This window comes from Furipterus horrens, unplaced genomic scaffold (assembly GCF_987537825.1).
Source record: "Furipterus horrens unplaced genomic scaffold, mFurHor1.1.pri manual_scaffold_8, whole genome shotgun sequence".
Lineage (NCBI taxonomy): Eukaryota > Metazoa > Chordata > Mammalia > Chiroptera > Furipteridae > Furipterus > Furipterus horrens.
The window spans coordinates 4324788-4339104 of record NW_028327178.1 but is presented as its reverse complement, the minus strand read 5'-3'; the positions used below and the strand labels follow the sequence as shown (position 1 = coordinate 4339104).

Genomic DNA, 14317 nt, shown 5'->3' with positions numbered 1-14317 from the left:
ATAAGAAAAAGTTAACTTTCAAACAAACAGCTCCGTGCCATATCCCTCAATCCTCTGGTTAGCCACACCCACAAATTCCATTTCTCTTTTAGTATTGCTTTTAGAATTGCTGAAAGAGATAAATAAGGAAGTCACAGTCTACAATCACCATTGGAGTTCTGTTCTGATCATAATGCGGTTTTATTGCAACAAAGTGAATGCGCTCACATGTGGGAAAGGCACTCAAGAAGAGGAGCAATAATTTAACCACAAGTATTGTGAGACAGACGAAAAGCATTTTTCAAACTCAGAGGCCATCCACGCTCTGTGTAATGTGACGAAGCACCGGGCCGGTTTAGAAAATGCATTCTAAGAATTTCCTCTTTAGGACTAGGAGGCTGAAGCCTCGTGAGAAATAATTTTCCCACCCGGGAGGTGCCTGGGAAGCTTCGTCTGGACAAGAGCAATGGAGAGAGAAATGTCCACGCTGGAACTCGCTGAAAAGACTTGGAGAAATTCCATCTGCAACATGGTCTCCAGCCAACCCTCACCTTAAACTCTAAAAAATTCCCAAAGAGACTGTGATATGGAAGTCCCGCCCACCAGCACACAGAGGAACATACACAGGAAGGTCACCACCTGTCCCTCGGAGTGAGGCGGACCCACCAGGGAGACCGTCCTGCCCACCCACCCGAGGTCCGTGTCTGATGGGTGCAAGGACAGCAGGTGCCGGATCAGAGGGGTCTAGATTAAGTGCTTCATTAGAACAGCTGGAGAAAGTCCTTTCAGAAGTCTCGGGTGTTCTGAACAATTATAACTTACGCAATGATGTACCGCAAAAGGGCAAGAGAACATTCAGAAAATTTTCTGTACCAAGATACAGCTTTATAATGACCAAGCTGACTTTTTACAGCAAATTAAGAAAAGGTTAAGTGCAGCATCATTAAATCTAAAACTGTTCTCGGTATTGCATGCAGACAGACATATACGCTTCAGAATGCCGGAGTTCAGGTGTCCCTCCACCACATCATGAGCACGTGAACTAGTCCATGCTGACAACTCCCGGGAGCCCTGAGTCCGAAGGCAGGTGTGAGGTTTCCTCGGGAGAAAACGAAAACACTGGTGCTTCCCTCCCCGTCACCCCCAAGCGGGCAGAAAACAGCCACAGGCCTTAAAGAGCCAGGAGCATGCGACCCGTTTCCTACTCAGCCCGCGTAAAGGAAAGAAGGCAAAACTCGCTTATCTTGGATTAACATCTCGACAAGTTTATCAAGTGCTGAAAATGCATAGACTGAGAGAATAAAAAGCATTGCTTCCAAGTCCCTGCCTTCACAACGCAGTGCTGACGCGCAGCCTTGGGCTTCTGAAGGACCCGGGGTCGAGTCCCTGTCCCGGCTGTTGACGGGCTGCTTCTAAGCCGCCCTGGAACTCGGCGTCCTGGTTTGCAAATGGGGGTCAAAGCCGGGCTGCCACGACGGAGCGGAGCGAGGGCCGCGCCCGCTGCACGCACGGCCACTCGCTCCACCGCTCGGCTGCCCACCACGCTGTCCGGTTCCCGCCACGCACGTCCCGGCCACATCCCAGCGCGCGCCGCCCCGCACCGCTGTGACTCTCCTAGCGCCTTTGAAAGGCAATGTAAAATGTTTGCGTGCTGAGTTTTGTTACGTGTTGGGTTTCTCAGGAAAAATTCCAGCCAAGCTAAGAAGCCAGTGGCAGGTCTGTCTCTAGCATGTTTCACAGGAGAGGCAACAAGGAGTGGAAAGAGTGAACCGCGGGAAGCTCAGAAGTCTGAGAAGCAGGAGCCGGAGATTTCTCACGCTGGTCTGTGCCCGCCGCCCTGCCGCCCCGCCTTCCCCCACGGCCTCCCGCGGCGAGAACATTTCACGCCGCCGCTCCGAAGGGAGGCCTGCGCACGTATTGCCACAGGTGAGAGGCGACACTCAGCCCGAAGGCTGCTCCACACTCACCAGGTAGATCATAAAGGCCCGAGGACAGATCCTTTTTCCCAAAAGATAAATAATGCAGATTCTAACGGCCCTAACACAGGTGGAAGGTGATAAAACGAAGAGTCCCAGGAAGCAGACAGAGCCACCACGGGCCGTACAGAAGAACCCCGCGCGCACGGGCCCACGCACCTGTGCGCAGCAGCGGCGCGGCGGCCTCCAGCACGCCCACGCAGAACTGGGGCAGGCTGAGCTGCTGGAACTGCAGGTGCAGCGCGTCCTCGGCCTCCAGCTCCGGCAGCTCCAGGGGCGCCGCCTCCACAGGCGACGGGGCCGAGATCCTGGAGTTCACGTGCGCGTGGCTGCTGCTCCCGCTGTGGGATAGACAGGGGGGCTGAACTTGGGGCCGGCGCACATGGAGACTGACTGCATGTCTGCCGCCTGGGGCGGCCCAGGCTTCAGGGTGGACACAATCCCTGAGCTTCACAGAACAACTGGGTCAGATTTGTAGAGACCGTGACAAACTTATGAGATTAAAGCTGGATCAAAATTGAACAGGAAACCAAAATGCCTTCATAGTTTGCTTTGCAAATGATGTTCTAGAAATGTGCCAACATTCTTACAGCAGCGGTCAACACCGGCACTGACAACTCATTCCTGTGCTAGGGAAAGCGGGCAGATTCATTGCGAAGGTGTTCTGACATCAACCGTAAGGGCAAAACTAAACACTTCATACAGTGGCCGAGATCTTCTGTGATTGCCACCAAATGTTCTAACCAAGCCAGTGTTAACAGCCAAAATGGGCTAAAAAATCCCCCCCAATAAGAGAGAGAAAGGGATTATTTGTACACTGAGCATCACATAATGATTTTGAAAATACTCCAAAAGATGGGACATCCTGTCCTTGTGGGCTTCTTTGGGGCGGGGATAAAAGCGGATAAAGACTTGAACCTACATTTGCAAAGACCCTAAACTTCTGACTTCTGATGTCACCCATGAGCACAGCTGAGTCACAGAGGCCCACGGATGCTGCTGAACAGGAAGAACTCCCAAAGTTTAACACACGGTTTGTCATTTCTTCATCTCAGCGTCCCAAACAACCCCAACCCCTCTCAGGCTCGGAGAGGCCCCGCGAAGAAGCCGACACCCAGGGGTGAGCACCCCGCAGTGGGTGGCGCACGAGGCGCAGCTCAGAGGACAAGGCGGAGGCTCTGTGAGAGCAGAGAGGGAGGCCGTCCTGAGCAGCGCCAGCCCCCACGGAAGGGTCGGCGCTGGGCCGGCCTTTCCCACTGCTCAAGCCCCTGCTGACTCCTTACCAACCGCAGGAGCTGGGGTGTAGAGCCCCCGCAAACCCCAGGATTTCCTGTAAGGTGATAATGGCAATAAGACCAAGACGGCTGAAGGAGATAAAAGCAGGCGGCACCTGGCGCAGTGCCACGTGTACTACGAACACGACTCAGTGTCAGCAGTAGCTGCAGCGTCATGGGAACGTGTCGGGCCAACAGACAAGTGTTCATCTGCCTGCGCACTTATTAGGATGACACCAGAGAAGAGATTCATGTTTTTAAGGTGCTTGCAGCCCACAGATGTGGTAACAAATACGATACCAATACCTTTAAGAGAACTTGATATATAAAAATCGGTATTTACACAAACAAGGGAAACACCACACAGGTACACCTTGAAGGAGTCTGTTTTATACATTCTCCAGTCAAGTCCTTGAAGAGTAAACACAGTTGCTTTTAAATTACTACACTTACAAAAATGGGTTTAAAATACTATCAAAATGTACGCATCATTTAAAGCTATAATGTTAAACTAGATCACATTCCATTCGGGGCTGGCAAAAACAATTTAGTGGGTCAGAATCATCTTTTTTTTTTTTTTTTTTAAACGAAATACAAAGAAACCGAAAACATAGTTCGCTGTGTAGCACACAGAATCAGAGTACTATTTGGTGAACATTTTGTTTTTGTGGATAAACACACGCACACACGCACACACATACACAGAGTATACGTCTGCGTGCTGAGTCCGGAGTCACAATGTAATATTTCTCTCCTGCTGTGGGCCATGGTCAAAAAAGCACGGAAGTCCATGGTTTAACATAAGGCCGACACCTGCGGTCAGGTTTCGAAAGGGAAGGCAGAGGAAAAGAAGAGCCTCCCTGGGAAATCGCACGCACAGAAGCCAGCGGGCATTTCCGCAATCACCTGGAGGAAACGGCGTCCCAGTCCTGGCCGTCGCCTCTGGGCCGCTGGCCCGTGCGTCCCACCACAGAGGGCCGTGGGCTGCTGCTTCCAGGAGAGGGATTCTGGGAATGATGAGGGACTCTTACTTCGTGGCAATAAGACAAAGAAGAATTTTGGGAAACTGCATCTGGGGGGAAAAAGAAGAAAATCGTCCCTTAGTAGAGACAGATTACTGATTATGTAGTATTTCTAACAAAGCTAAGCTGGTAGAAATGCGTCTCTCAGGGTACAAACAAAAACGAAGGGCAACCTTTTCCGCAGGCCCTCACTCAGCACCTCGAGGTCTCCCTCTCACCTGACGGCAGACAGAGCTGTCTGGCCAACGTCCCTCCCGTACAGCGTCCGAGCATCAGAGCGTGCCACGGCCGGACGCCCGGCCACACGCTGCCCTGCTGAACTCTCTCCAACGACCCCCACCTCCAACCACAGGCAGAACTAACTCAGAAGGGATCTACAACCTCAATACGAGAGTTAAAATAATAAAACCAGGGATAAGTCTTCATGACCTTGGACCTGACGATGGATTCCTAGATATGACACCGAAAGTACAAACCAAAGAAAACATCACCGAGACGCCATCAGAATTAACGACGCCCGTGCATCGAAGGGCGCTGTGAGGAAAGCGACACCCTACAGCACGGGAGGCAGTATTTGCAGATCATAGAGGTGATAGGTAGGTATTTTTTAACATATATATATATATATATATATATATATATATATATATGTATAAATACCCTAGAGTAAAACAAAAAATTTAAAAACGGGCAACGGACTTTAATAAGCGTGTCTCCGCACACGTCTCCCTGTCTGAAGTGGTCTGCTTCCCCTGTCCCGACCGTCTAAAGTACACGCTCACAGGGGCTGGAACAAGATTTTGCTCAGTGTGGTGTCCCCATCCCGAGAGTAGAACATCGGTTGGGAGACAGTGGGTGGACAACAAATATTTACTTAATTCATGGATAATCCTTCAGAGAGACGGACTATTTTTGCTGACACTGTAACTCTTTCTGGTGACGTGTGGGCTGCCCAGGAGCCCCCTACGCACAGGAGGCTGCATCTCAAGGGTGAGGCGGAGGAAACCCCACCCCGCTGAGATGTCTAATAAAGCTCAACAAAGCAAGACCATTCAATGGAATTCTGAACAAAGTCGGGTTCTCTAGGAAGCACGACCGCCAAGCCCACTGACTTAACAGCCGACTTGCAGGCCCGACTATGTAAGCAAGTGCACAGAAACCCTAAGCTGTGAGCAGCTTCGGCAAGGCCAGCCTACTCCTCCATTTGTCCGTCAGACGGTGCTTCTCCAGGAAAGCCAAGCACTGTGATCATATAATACTCGAAGGACATCCCAAGTTGCATAAAAGTACTTGCCGTAAAATAAAGATCAGCCCTGGCGGGTGTGGCTCAGTGGACTGAGTACCCGCCTGTCGACCAAAAGGTCGCCGGTTCGAGTCCCAGTCAGGGCACAGGCCTGGGTTGTGGGCCAGGTCCCCAGTTGGGGCCATGCGAGAGGCAACTGACTGATGTCTCTCCCACACATCGGTGTTTCTCACTTCCTCCCTCCCTTCCCAAATCTCTGAATAAATAACTAATGAAACAAAGTAAGAATAAACGCCGGTGTTTTCCAATCCAAACAATTGATTTACACAACATAGAACCCTGCTGCCCGACTTCCAACAACACTCCACATGGATGGGAAGCGGAACACCTTGCAAAGTTCTCGTACAAGAAAAAGAACTGGCTCACGCGTGGCTCTGACGTGCTGAGTGTTTTCCAAGGTGACCGCCTGATGACGCTGAGGGATGGGGATTTCCCGGACGCAGCCGGAGCCCAAGGGAACCAGAGCGTGCCTACCTTGTTTGCTGGAGAAGAAGCCTGGGTCGCGGTGGAAGTGGAGCCGGGTCCGCAGACACACGCACAGCTGCTGCAGGCAGGACAGCGACTGCAGCGCCAGGCGGGGCGCGCCGTCCGCCCCGCAGGCTGCCCTCAGCAGGGAGAAGAGGCCCTGCAACGGGAGGCGCGGGGAGTGATCCCGGGGACACGTGCCCAGTGCCACGGACGCGGAGCGCAAGGACGGTTCAACGAGCCGCCAGAGGAGGTAAATTGCCAGGTATTTACCAGACAGGAAACAGAAATGGGCCGAGGTGACTGAGCATAATGCAAGAAAACAGGCAGAAATTAGGTAAAACGGGGGAAGAGCAGTCGGCGCGGCTCGTCCCAGGACCGGCAGGTGAGCACCTTCGGAGGCACACAGGCATCGTTCCCCACTTGGGCCACGAAGGTTCACGGCACTTGCTGAAAATCACACCAAGGCTTCCGCCTCCCCAAAAGCTCCCTCACTGAGCCGTGTCCTGGTCATTCCCAGCTTCTCCTCTGCTGTCACCGGACAGTGGCCGGGGTATGGAGTCCCAGCTGCACGCCCTGGAGGGAGGTGCCCAGGCATCCCCGGAGGCTGCGGACCCAGCGCGGCCAGTAAACGAGCAGCAGACAGACCAATGGCAGAGAATCCACCCCGACGGCTCGCAGCTGCCACGGCCACCAGCCCTGCGCGCACACACCGGGCCATCAGATCAGAGAGAGATGCTGCCCTTAATGCTCAGCAGGGTCACTGCTGCCCGAGCTCCACTGCCAAAGACGAGTCGCCCCTTCAGGTGACCATAACCGGTCAGCCCAGGTGGCCACACTGGACCGCACATGTCAGATGAGACGACCCCCTATCAGAAGAGCCTCCACCATCGGAACACGTTAGAGAACAGGGCCTTAAATAACCAAACACTTTCGTGTGTAGACACGGCAGTGACGTCTCCTTCCCAGGGACCCCTGTGCTGCAAAATTTGTTTTATGGCAAAAATTTCTCTCTTTCAACACCTAAGGCTGTGAGAAAGGATACGCACCTGAACGATTTTTGGCCTTTGAAGGAAAATCTCAGCAGGAAAGTCTTGCATGATGACGTCCTTCAATAGTTCACAGGTGTTCCAGATTAACGTGTGGTTACTACTTCTTAAAGAGCTACAAAATAGAGGAGCATTTATTTTTAGAGTTTCCCTGTACCAGACTCGGAGCGACCTAGTGGCACAGCCTCAGGTCTCAGCTGAGGCATCACCTCCTCCAGGAAGCCTTCCTCCACCTCTTCCTTGAACAAGGTACAATGCTGGGCAGGTGTTTCTTCCCAGCCCCCCGCTGTGCTGGTGCTACCGGGACTGCGTGCTGACCCTGGTCAAGGCTGCATGCCCAGAGACTGTCACTACGCTACGGAATGAGATTAACGAGGCCAAAGGGAACAGACTGCAGAGACATCTGTCATGTGAACTAAGAAGTAAGACAGAAACAATAACAGTAACCACAGAGTTAAATTCTAGGGATTAGACCCCTGCGCGCTCTTCCCGATTCCAGGTGAACCCAGCTGGGTCACCCCTCAACTCCCCAGACTACGACCGCCCTTCCTAGGGATGCAGAAGGCTCACCCCGCAGCCCTCTCTCAACCGGGCCCCAGCCCACCAGCCACAGGGGTGTCACTGGGGGGCGTCTCCCCGCTCGGGGCTGACTCAGAAGGACGGATCACGCCCGCCCTGCCCCCTCCAATGGGCATGATCAAAAATCATTTCACAGCATCCTGCTGTCTCCGGTCCTAACGCTAACAAGTTGGTCTTTATTTTCCACATTCTCTGTCCCCAACCACCCCCCCCACACACACAAAAAAGACGGATAACTCATTTGTTGTAGTATTTACAGAAATTAAAATTTCAGCAGAAGAAACAAAAAAGCAAAAATGAAACTAGACACTAAGGCACTCTCCACACTTCTGCATATCAGTCACCCACTCTGGGGGGGAAAGACCACTGAGCACCCATTACCTGGGTCAGGGGCCCCGCCCTCACCACGGAGCCCGTGTGCCTGCTAAGGAAAACACATCTGTGTCACCGCCCACTTCTGCTCAGCAAAGGCCCGGCCACGGCCACTCAGAGACCCTGGTCAGGAAGAGGGGACCGATGGCACACAGCACCTCCACCAACCACAGGCCCGCCCCTGAAACCCTGACGGTCACTCATGCCGCCCCACCTCCCGTCACAGCCAGAGTAACCACTGCCAGGCCCGAAGGCTGGCAAAGACCCAAGGACGCCGGAGGACGCCGGGCACCGTACCTCTCGTTAGAGGCGAGAACGTGTCTGTCCGTCGTGGTCAGGGGCAGCCACGGGAATGTCGAGAACTTCACACACCTGGCCGTCCGAGCCACTGTCAACGGGAGAGGAAACGTGAGCCACCCAAGAGGACAGTGTTGACAGAATCAGCTGTAAATTACATCCCCAGGTAAAGTGACACACGCAGTGACCTAAAATGTACCGAACGGGGTCAGCCGCAAACGCTCTCCCTGGCAGGATGAAGAACAGAGCCCTCTCGTCATGATTTCAACAGAACGCACGTGCGATGATTAGAAGGAGAGCATTACACGCAAACCCACGTGGAGCGACACTTAGTTTCACTTACATTTTCCATTTTACTGGTCGGCCAGAACACAGAGCTTAAGTTTAACATAAAAGGACCTGGCACTTGGAGATGTACAATTACCGAAATTAAAAATGATGAAACATTATCACAGACTATATTTATTGAGTCATTTCCAAATATCCTGAATGGTGTTAGATGGTTAAACCTCTCTGAAGACGACCTGAAAACCATGAGGTTGAAGACCAAATATCTGCAACCTCAGAGATTACAAGAAACCTGAGAAACCAACACAAGTTAAACGACCACTGTTCCAGTTATTTTTAACCGGTTTCCCCCCAGGTTCACTGAGCTATGACTGACACACGTAAGACATCGTGCACGTTCAGGGTACAACACACGACGGTCTGATACACACACGGCAGAAAGACCAGCACAGCGCACTGGTTCACACCGCAGCCTCCCACGCCGGGACCCGCTCTTTCCCGCGGCAGGAACACCGAGGCTCCACTCTCAGCGTTTCAGCGGGCCTCACGCTGCACAGCTGAAGGCGGCCCACGCAGGAAGGGCGCCCACGACGTGCTCCCAGATGAGGAAGTGCCTCTGCCCCGCCCCCTGAACAGAGCGTGGGCCTGCCGCGTGCACACAAGCCTCACTCGCTTCCCGAGGAGCGCGCCGCTGCCCCTCCCCACAGCGCCGGCCAAGGGCAGGGTTGCGTTCTCAGGGGGGCACGCGGTGGGGGGCGGGGAGGACAGGCTTGCACCGCACCCAGGAGGACCCGTCCCACGCCAGCCCCCGCCGGCCCACGGGGTGCAGCTCACGTGCAGAAGCCCCGCCCCCTCGGGGGCGCGTCCCGTTTCCAACAGCTTCCCTGGGACGACACCACGCGCCCCCAGACCTCTCCCACTGCCCCCCAGCCACGCCTCTCGGCCCCACACACGAAGGACGACCCTCTCACATGGAAGCTCCCTACAAGCCTAGCGCGCCTTCTCCAGAAAGGAAAGGTAAAGTACGTTAGCACCGAGCACCTCTTCTGTTCTTCCCCATGCTCCTGTTCCACCCGAGTTTCTAAGGAGCCTTTTTAATAAATAACGGGGCGTCCGAGCTGAGTGAAGCTGAACCCCTGCCATCAGCAGCTATGCCCTCGGACACATCTTTCCAACGACACAGGCAATACCGCGTAAGAAGCCCCCTTACTTAGCCATCCCCGACCGCCAGGCGCACCTGGGACAAAGGCTTCATCCCTGCTAGCCCCCACGTCCTCACCAGAAGATGGGGTGCTAACAACGCCCGTCTCACTGGGGCTCAGTGAGGACTCGGTGACTCACCCGAAGAAGGTGTTCTGAGTGCCTAATACACTCTTGGCACCGTTATGCACGCGGGGATAGTTTGCAGCTGTCACGGAGCTTATCGTGACGGAAACGAGAAGGAAACATGTAACTCCACATCGTGACGCGTGTCAGGAAGAAAATAAAACATGTAACTCCAGATCGTGACACGTGTCAGGAAGAAAACGAAACATGTAACTCCAGATCGTGACGTGTGTCAGGAAGAAAACAAAACAGAAAGAGGTCACTGGCTCAAGCCCTCAGAAAGTCCTCTTTAAGGAGGCGGCGTGAGCAGAGACCAGGCCCAGCCAGACGCCAGAAGACCTGGGGGAGGTCCGCATGTCGGGCCTAAGACAGAGACCAAGGCGACGCCGCGTCTCCGGCTGCAGTGGCCAGTGGCCAGCACCCAGCATGGGCCACCGTACAAGACGAGATGTGCGGAGCGCACAGCGCCGTCCCGACAGGGCACTGGTGTCAGGAAGCACTCAGTGCTCCCACCGCCGTCACCGCCCACTGGCACAGCCGCTCGAGGGCCGTGAGGATGACCCGTCATTTAGACTCCGCATCCTTAACTCATCTGAGGGAACGGAAGCCCTCAGTCTGGGCTGACACATGCAGGTGAGACCACCACGGGTCCTCGCAGCGACGAGGAAAGGCCGTTAATCCCTGACCCACCCGGTCAGCAGGCTCTGCCTCCCCCGCAGACTCACCCGTGGGTCCTGGAGGCCCTTCCGTCTGCGGGAAATGACGTCTGTCTCGAGGAAAATATCCTGTTGAGATTTCAGGTGCTTGTGGCAATTCTGAGAAGAAAATGCGTATCATTGCATGCATTATGACTGATTCCTTATTTGCCAAAAGTGAAGGTTACTCTTTTCAAAACTGTTTTCTCTTGAGTTTGTGAATCACTTTAAAAACTAGAAAAGTAACCCAGTTTTACTAACCCTATATATAGTTTATCTTCCTAAAGCGGGGAAAAAAACCAAATGCTGAGTCAGTTTCGGGGGCGGGGGGGAGTCTCTCTTTGACTGTTGAGTAAGTCCTTTGTTAGAATGAAAACATCCACAATGAAGAATGTTACAAACTGTTCACTCGAGGACTGCCCGCCTCAGCCCCACGCCCTCCCCCCCTTTCCCCCACACACAGAGGTCCTGCTCACTGCAATTCACATTCGTCTCTTTTCTAAAAGGCTGTCCAAGTCCAGGGAGTCACGCGCTCCCCTTCACCGCCTTTCACACACCTGTTCCAGGTGATCACAGGGCAGGGGTGCTGTGCAACGATAATGACCACGAGGAAGGGGCTAACGTGCAACTTTCTCACTTTCTGTCGGAGGTTTTCACGCCAGCGGTTCTCGATGCAAGCAACAGAAAACGAGAGCCCTAGACCATACCTCTAACCTCACCTGTCAGCAGCGAGCTTGGCAATTCACGATTTGCGATGCTATTTTAATTGTTACAGATCAAACAGAAGTTGTGAAATACTTTCTTAAAAGTCACAGTCATGCAAGGTGTCAACACATGGCAGCCGCCCCGGCTCTTGGGAACAGCAATAGCAGCACAGCGCCGGTGCAGAGGAGAGCGTGGTCTCGCAGAGAGAGCAAGCAGAGGCGCTGGTTACGCTCGCACCCGCATCACATCCACGCCTGGGCCTCTTCTCCCCTCCACCTCAACGCACATGCTTCCCACACGCAACGCACCCTACTGGGCGTAAAATAACAAGAACACAGCCGGAGCGGCCGACACCTCTGTGCCTAACAGACGCCCGGCTTCTGCTGAGCTCTCCTCGGGCACCGTCTCATTTCACCCGCACAATTTTGTGAGGTATCCTTTCTTACTGTCCCAATTGGGGGATGAGAAAACGAAAGGCTGGAGGGGTAATTAAGGACCTCAGCCGATGTCACACAACGAACGGCGGCCCCGGGACTTATCTCCACGTCCCTGCGGCTCTGGTTTGACCCACTATGCCATCGTTCTGACTGGACCCCATAGAAAAGTCATGAGCTAGGGCAGATATCATCCACACACCGCACCCCCACATGAAGAGCAGTCCAGCCGTGCACATGTAAAACTTGGCGGACATCTGGCTCAAGGAGAATGTGCTGTTACCGTGACAGAAATAATCTGTCAAACTGGTCTCACAAAAAGAAACTCACATGTTAGGCCCCGTCACCAAAAAAGCAATAAACACACATGTCCCCTCCTCTGCGTGACAGTACAGGAGGGACAAAAGGTCAAGCTCATGTAAGTCAACGCAAGAAAAATAAGCTGGGGGTGGATTTTTTTTTTTTTAATCCAAGGCCCGTCTCCTTAGAGTTAACCACTGGAACCAATACATTTATATTTTAACCAAACGCATCAGAATGAGTCCAAAGGGTTACCCGTGTGGCTGGTCTGGTAAGATGCAGAGCACAGGGCGGGCACGTCTGGAGGAAGGATGAAAAGCCCGTCCAGAATGCCATCGATCTCAGCCTGCAGACTTGGCTCCACATCGGCGCGGAGTCTAGACAGGAACTCGACGGCCCCGAGATCCACCAAATGCTGGACGGCTGCGGGGTACTGAAAGGAGAGGCGTCGTGAGAGGGAACACCCACACGTCTGGACCCCGTCTTACAGCACTTCCATACACCAGACGTGTCTTCCCTGAGAACTAACGCCTGCGCTGATACACCTAAAGCAAAGAACGTCCGTGCGTAGGACATGGATTCATAGACACACAACATTTGATGATCCCTCTGAGGGAAGAACCCAGACGACGCACTGGAAGGGCACACTCCCAGGGCCTACACCTTCATTTATCCGAAGGGTCACTTCTGGGCACTGACACGCACCCAGCCCTCTCCGGCCTCCAACCAGCCGAAGTCCTAAGAGTCACCCACAACTGCAGGCGATTTACAACTTGGAAAGGTCCTTCTTGCACCCTGACACCTGACCCTGGCGCCTAACTATGCTCAAGATACGCGGAGGCCCATAAATCTGACAAACAGACACGGGACAAACAATCCAACACAGGGGCGCGATCTAGTCATCGTGGTCTGTCACGTTACCTTTAAACGTGTCCTTTTCCATACACACACGCCCAGATTTTAACATGCAAACAACAGGACACAAGGGGAAAAGAGAATGACAACTATTCACCCCCCCCCCCCCATGATCTGCAAACGCCAGGACCTACCGGAGCGCAGGCGCGGGTCACTTCTGAGCACCGTGCAGCCCGCGCGAGACGGAACGTCCCGAACCAGAGAAAACGGAGATGAGAGCCACGTACCCAAAGGGCTTAAAATGCAGTGGCTCCGGGCGCTTTTCAATGTTTTTTTTTAAAGCGACCGTCCCGCTCCGCTCCGCGGGCACGACGACGGCGCCCCGACCCAGCCCCGCGCCCCGCCGGCCGGCCGTACCTGGACCAGCGCGCGCAGCAGGCGCAGCGCCTCGGCGCGCAGCGGGACGCTCGGGAAGCCGAACCAGCGCAGCAGGTGCTGGAACAGCAGCCGCTCCCGGGCCAGCTCGGCGCCGCGCACCAGGCGCAGCTCCACCTTGCCGAGCAGGGTCCGCAGCGCGCGCTCCCGGATCTCCGCCAGCTGGTGACCTGCAAGGAAGCGCCGCTCGCAGCCGCCCTCCCGGGACCCGCCCCGAGCGCGCGGGGCTGCGCGGGGCCGAGGGCCGGGGACGCCGGGGGGCAGAGGGACACCGGGCCGCGCGCGGCGGCGTCCCCGCCGAGTCCCACAGGCGCGTCCCCGGGGGCCGGCCCGGACAAGCCAGGACGGAGAGGAAACGTGGCGCGGCCGTTCTCGGCTGGGGCCGCGCCGGGGGAGGGGGGCGAACGCAGCGAGCGGCAGCGCGGACGTTACCGAGTTTCCCGATGAGCGCGGTCAAGTCCATCTCGTGCCGCTCAGTCCGCCGCCGCCGCCGGAGAATTAAACTGCCGCGCCACCGCGTCCGGCCACGCTGGCGGTCCCCCCGGAAACCCGCGCGCTGTGGCCGCGGGTTCCGCCTCGCCGGGTTCCTCCCGACCCGGGAGCCGCTCCCGGCCCCTGTGCGCCCCGAGGGGCTCGCGGTGGTTCTGGAATCACAGCCACGCCGCTCCCGGACGGCCGTCTCTGAGGCAGGAACCGGAAGGATTGAGGCGGCGAGCAGAGAGGGAACCGCGCCGGCTGCCGTGCATGCCGGGAGTTGTAGTCCCGGCCCCGCGGCGCCCGCCGGCCTGGGGTTCCCGCGTCGGGGCGCGCGCTGCCCGGCCCGGCGCCCTCGCTCTGCGGGGATCCGCTTAGGACGCCGCCGATCGGAAATCTCGGGGCGCAGACCGTTGCTAGGCGGAGTGCAGGGCAGGGCTGGGTTTGGGTCCCCCGCCCCGTCCGCGTTACCAAACGACTGAAACCCCC

At 55.2% G+C, this 14317-nt stretch overlaps 1 protein-coding gene across 2 annotated transcripts in view; it reads right to left on the bottom strand.

Moving 5' to 3' along the window:
* Nucleotides 1-13992, bottom strand: part of RTTN (rotatin) — a 95561-nt gene extending 81569 nt beyond the window's left edge. Inside the window, exons 1-9 of one of the 2 annotated variants that reach the window (XM_090285397.1) lie at nucleotides 13787-13992; nucleotides 13337-13524; nucleotides 12320-12497; nucleotides 10656-10745; nucleotides 8317-8407; nucleotides 7069-7183; nucleotides 6029-6179; nucleotides 4136-4301; nucleotides 2115-2296 (exon numbers count right to left, since the gene is read on the bottom strand). In XM_090285397.1, the coding sequence (XP_090141523.1) occupies nucleotides 2115-2296; nucleotides 4136-4301; nucleotides 6029-6179; nucleotides 7069-7183; nucleotides 8317-8407; nucleotides 10656-10745; nucleotides 12320-12497; nucleotides 13337-13524; nucleotides 13787-13817 (1192 nt within the window). In that variant the 5' untranslated portion in view covers nucleotides 13818-13992. The remainder of the gene's footprint in view (nucleotides 1-2114; nucleotides 2297-4135; nucleotides 4302-6028; nucleotides 6180-7068; nucleotides 7184-8316; nucleotides 8408-10655; nucleotides 10746-12319; nucleotides 12498-13336; nucleotides 13525-13786) is intronic. The other variant, XM_090285398.1, reaches the window with a different exon arrangement.
* Nucleotides 13993-14317: the final 325 nt, after the last annotated feature.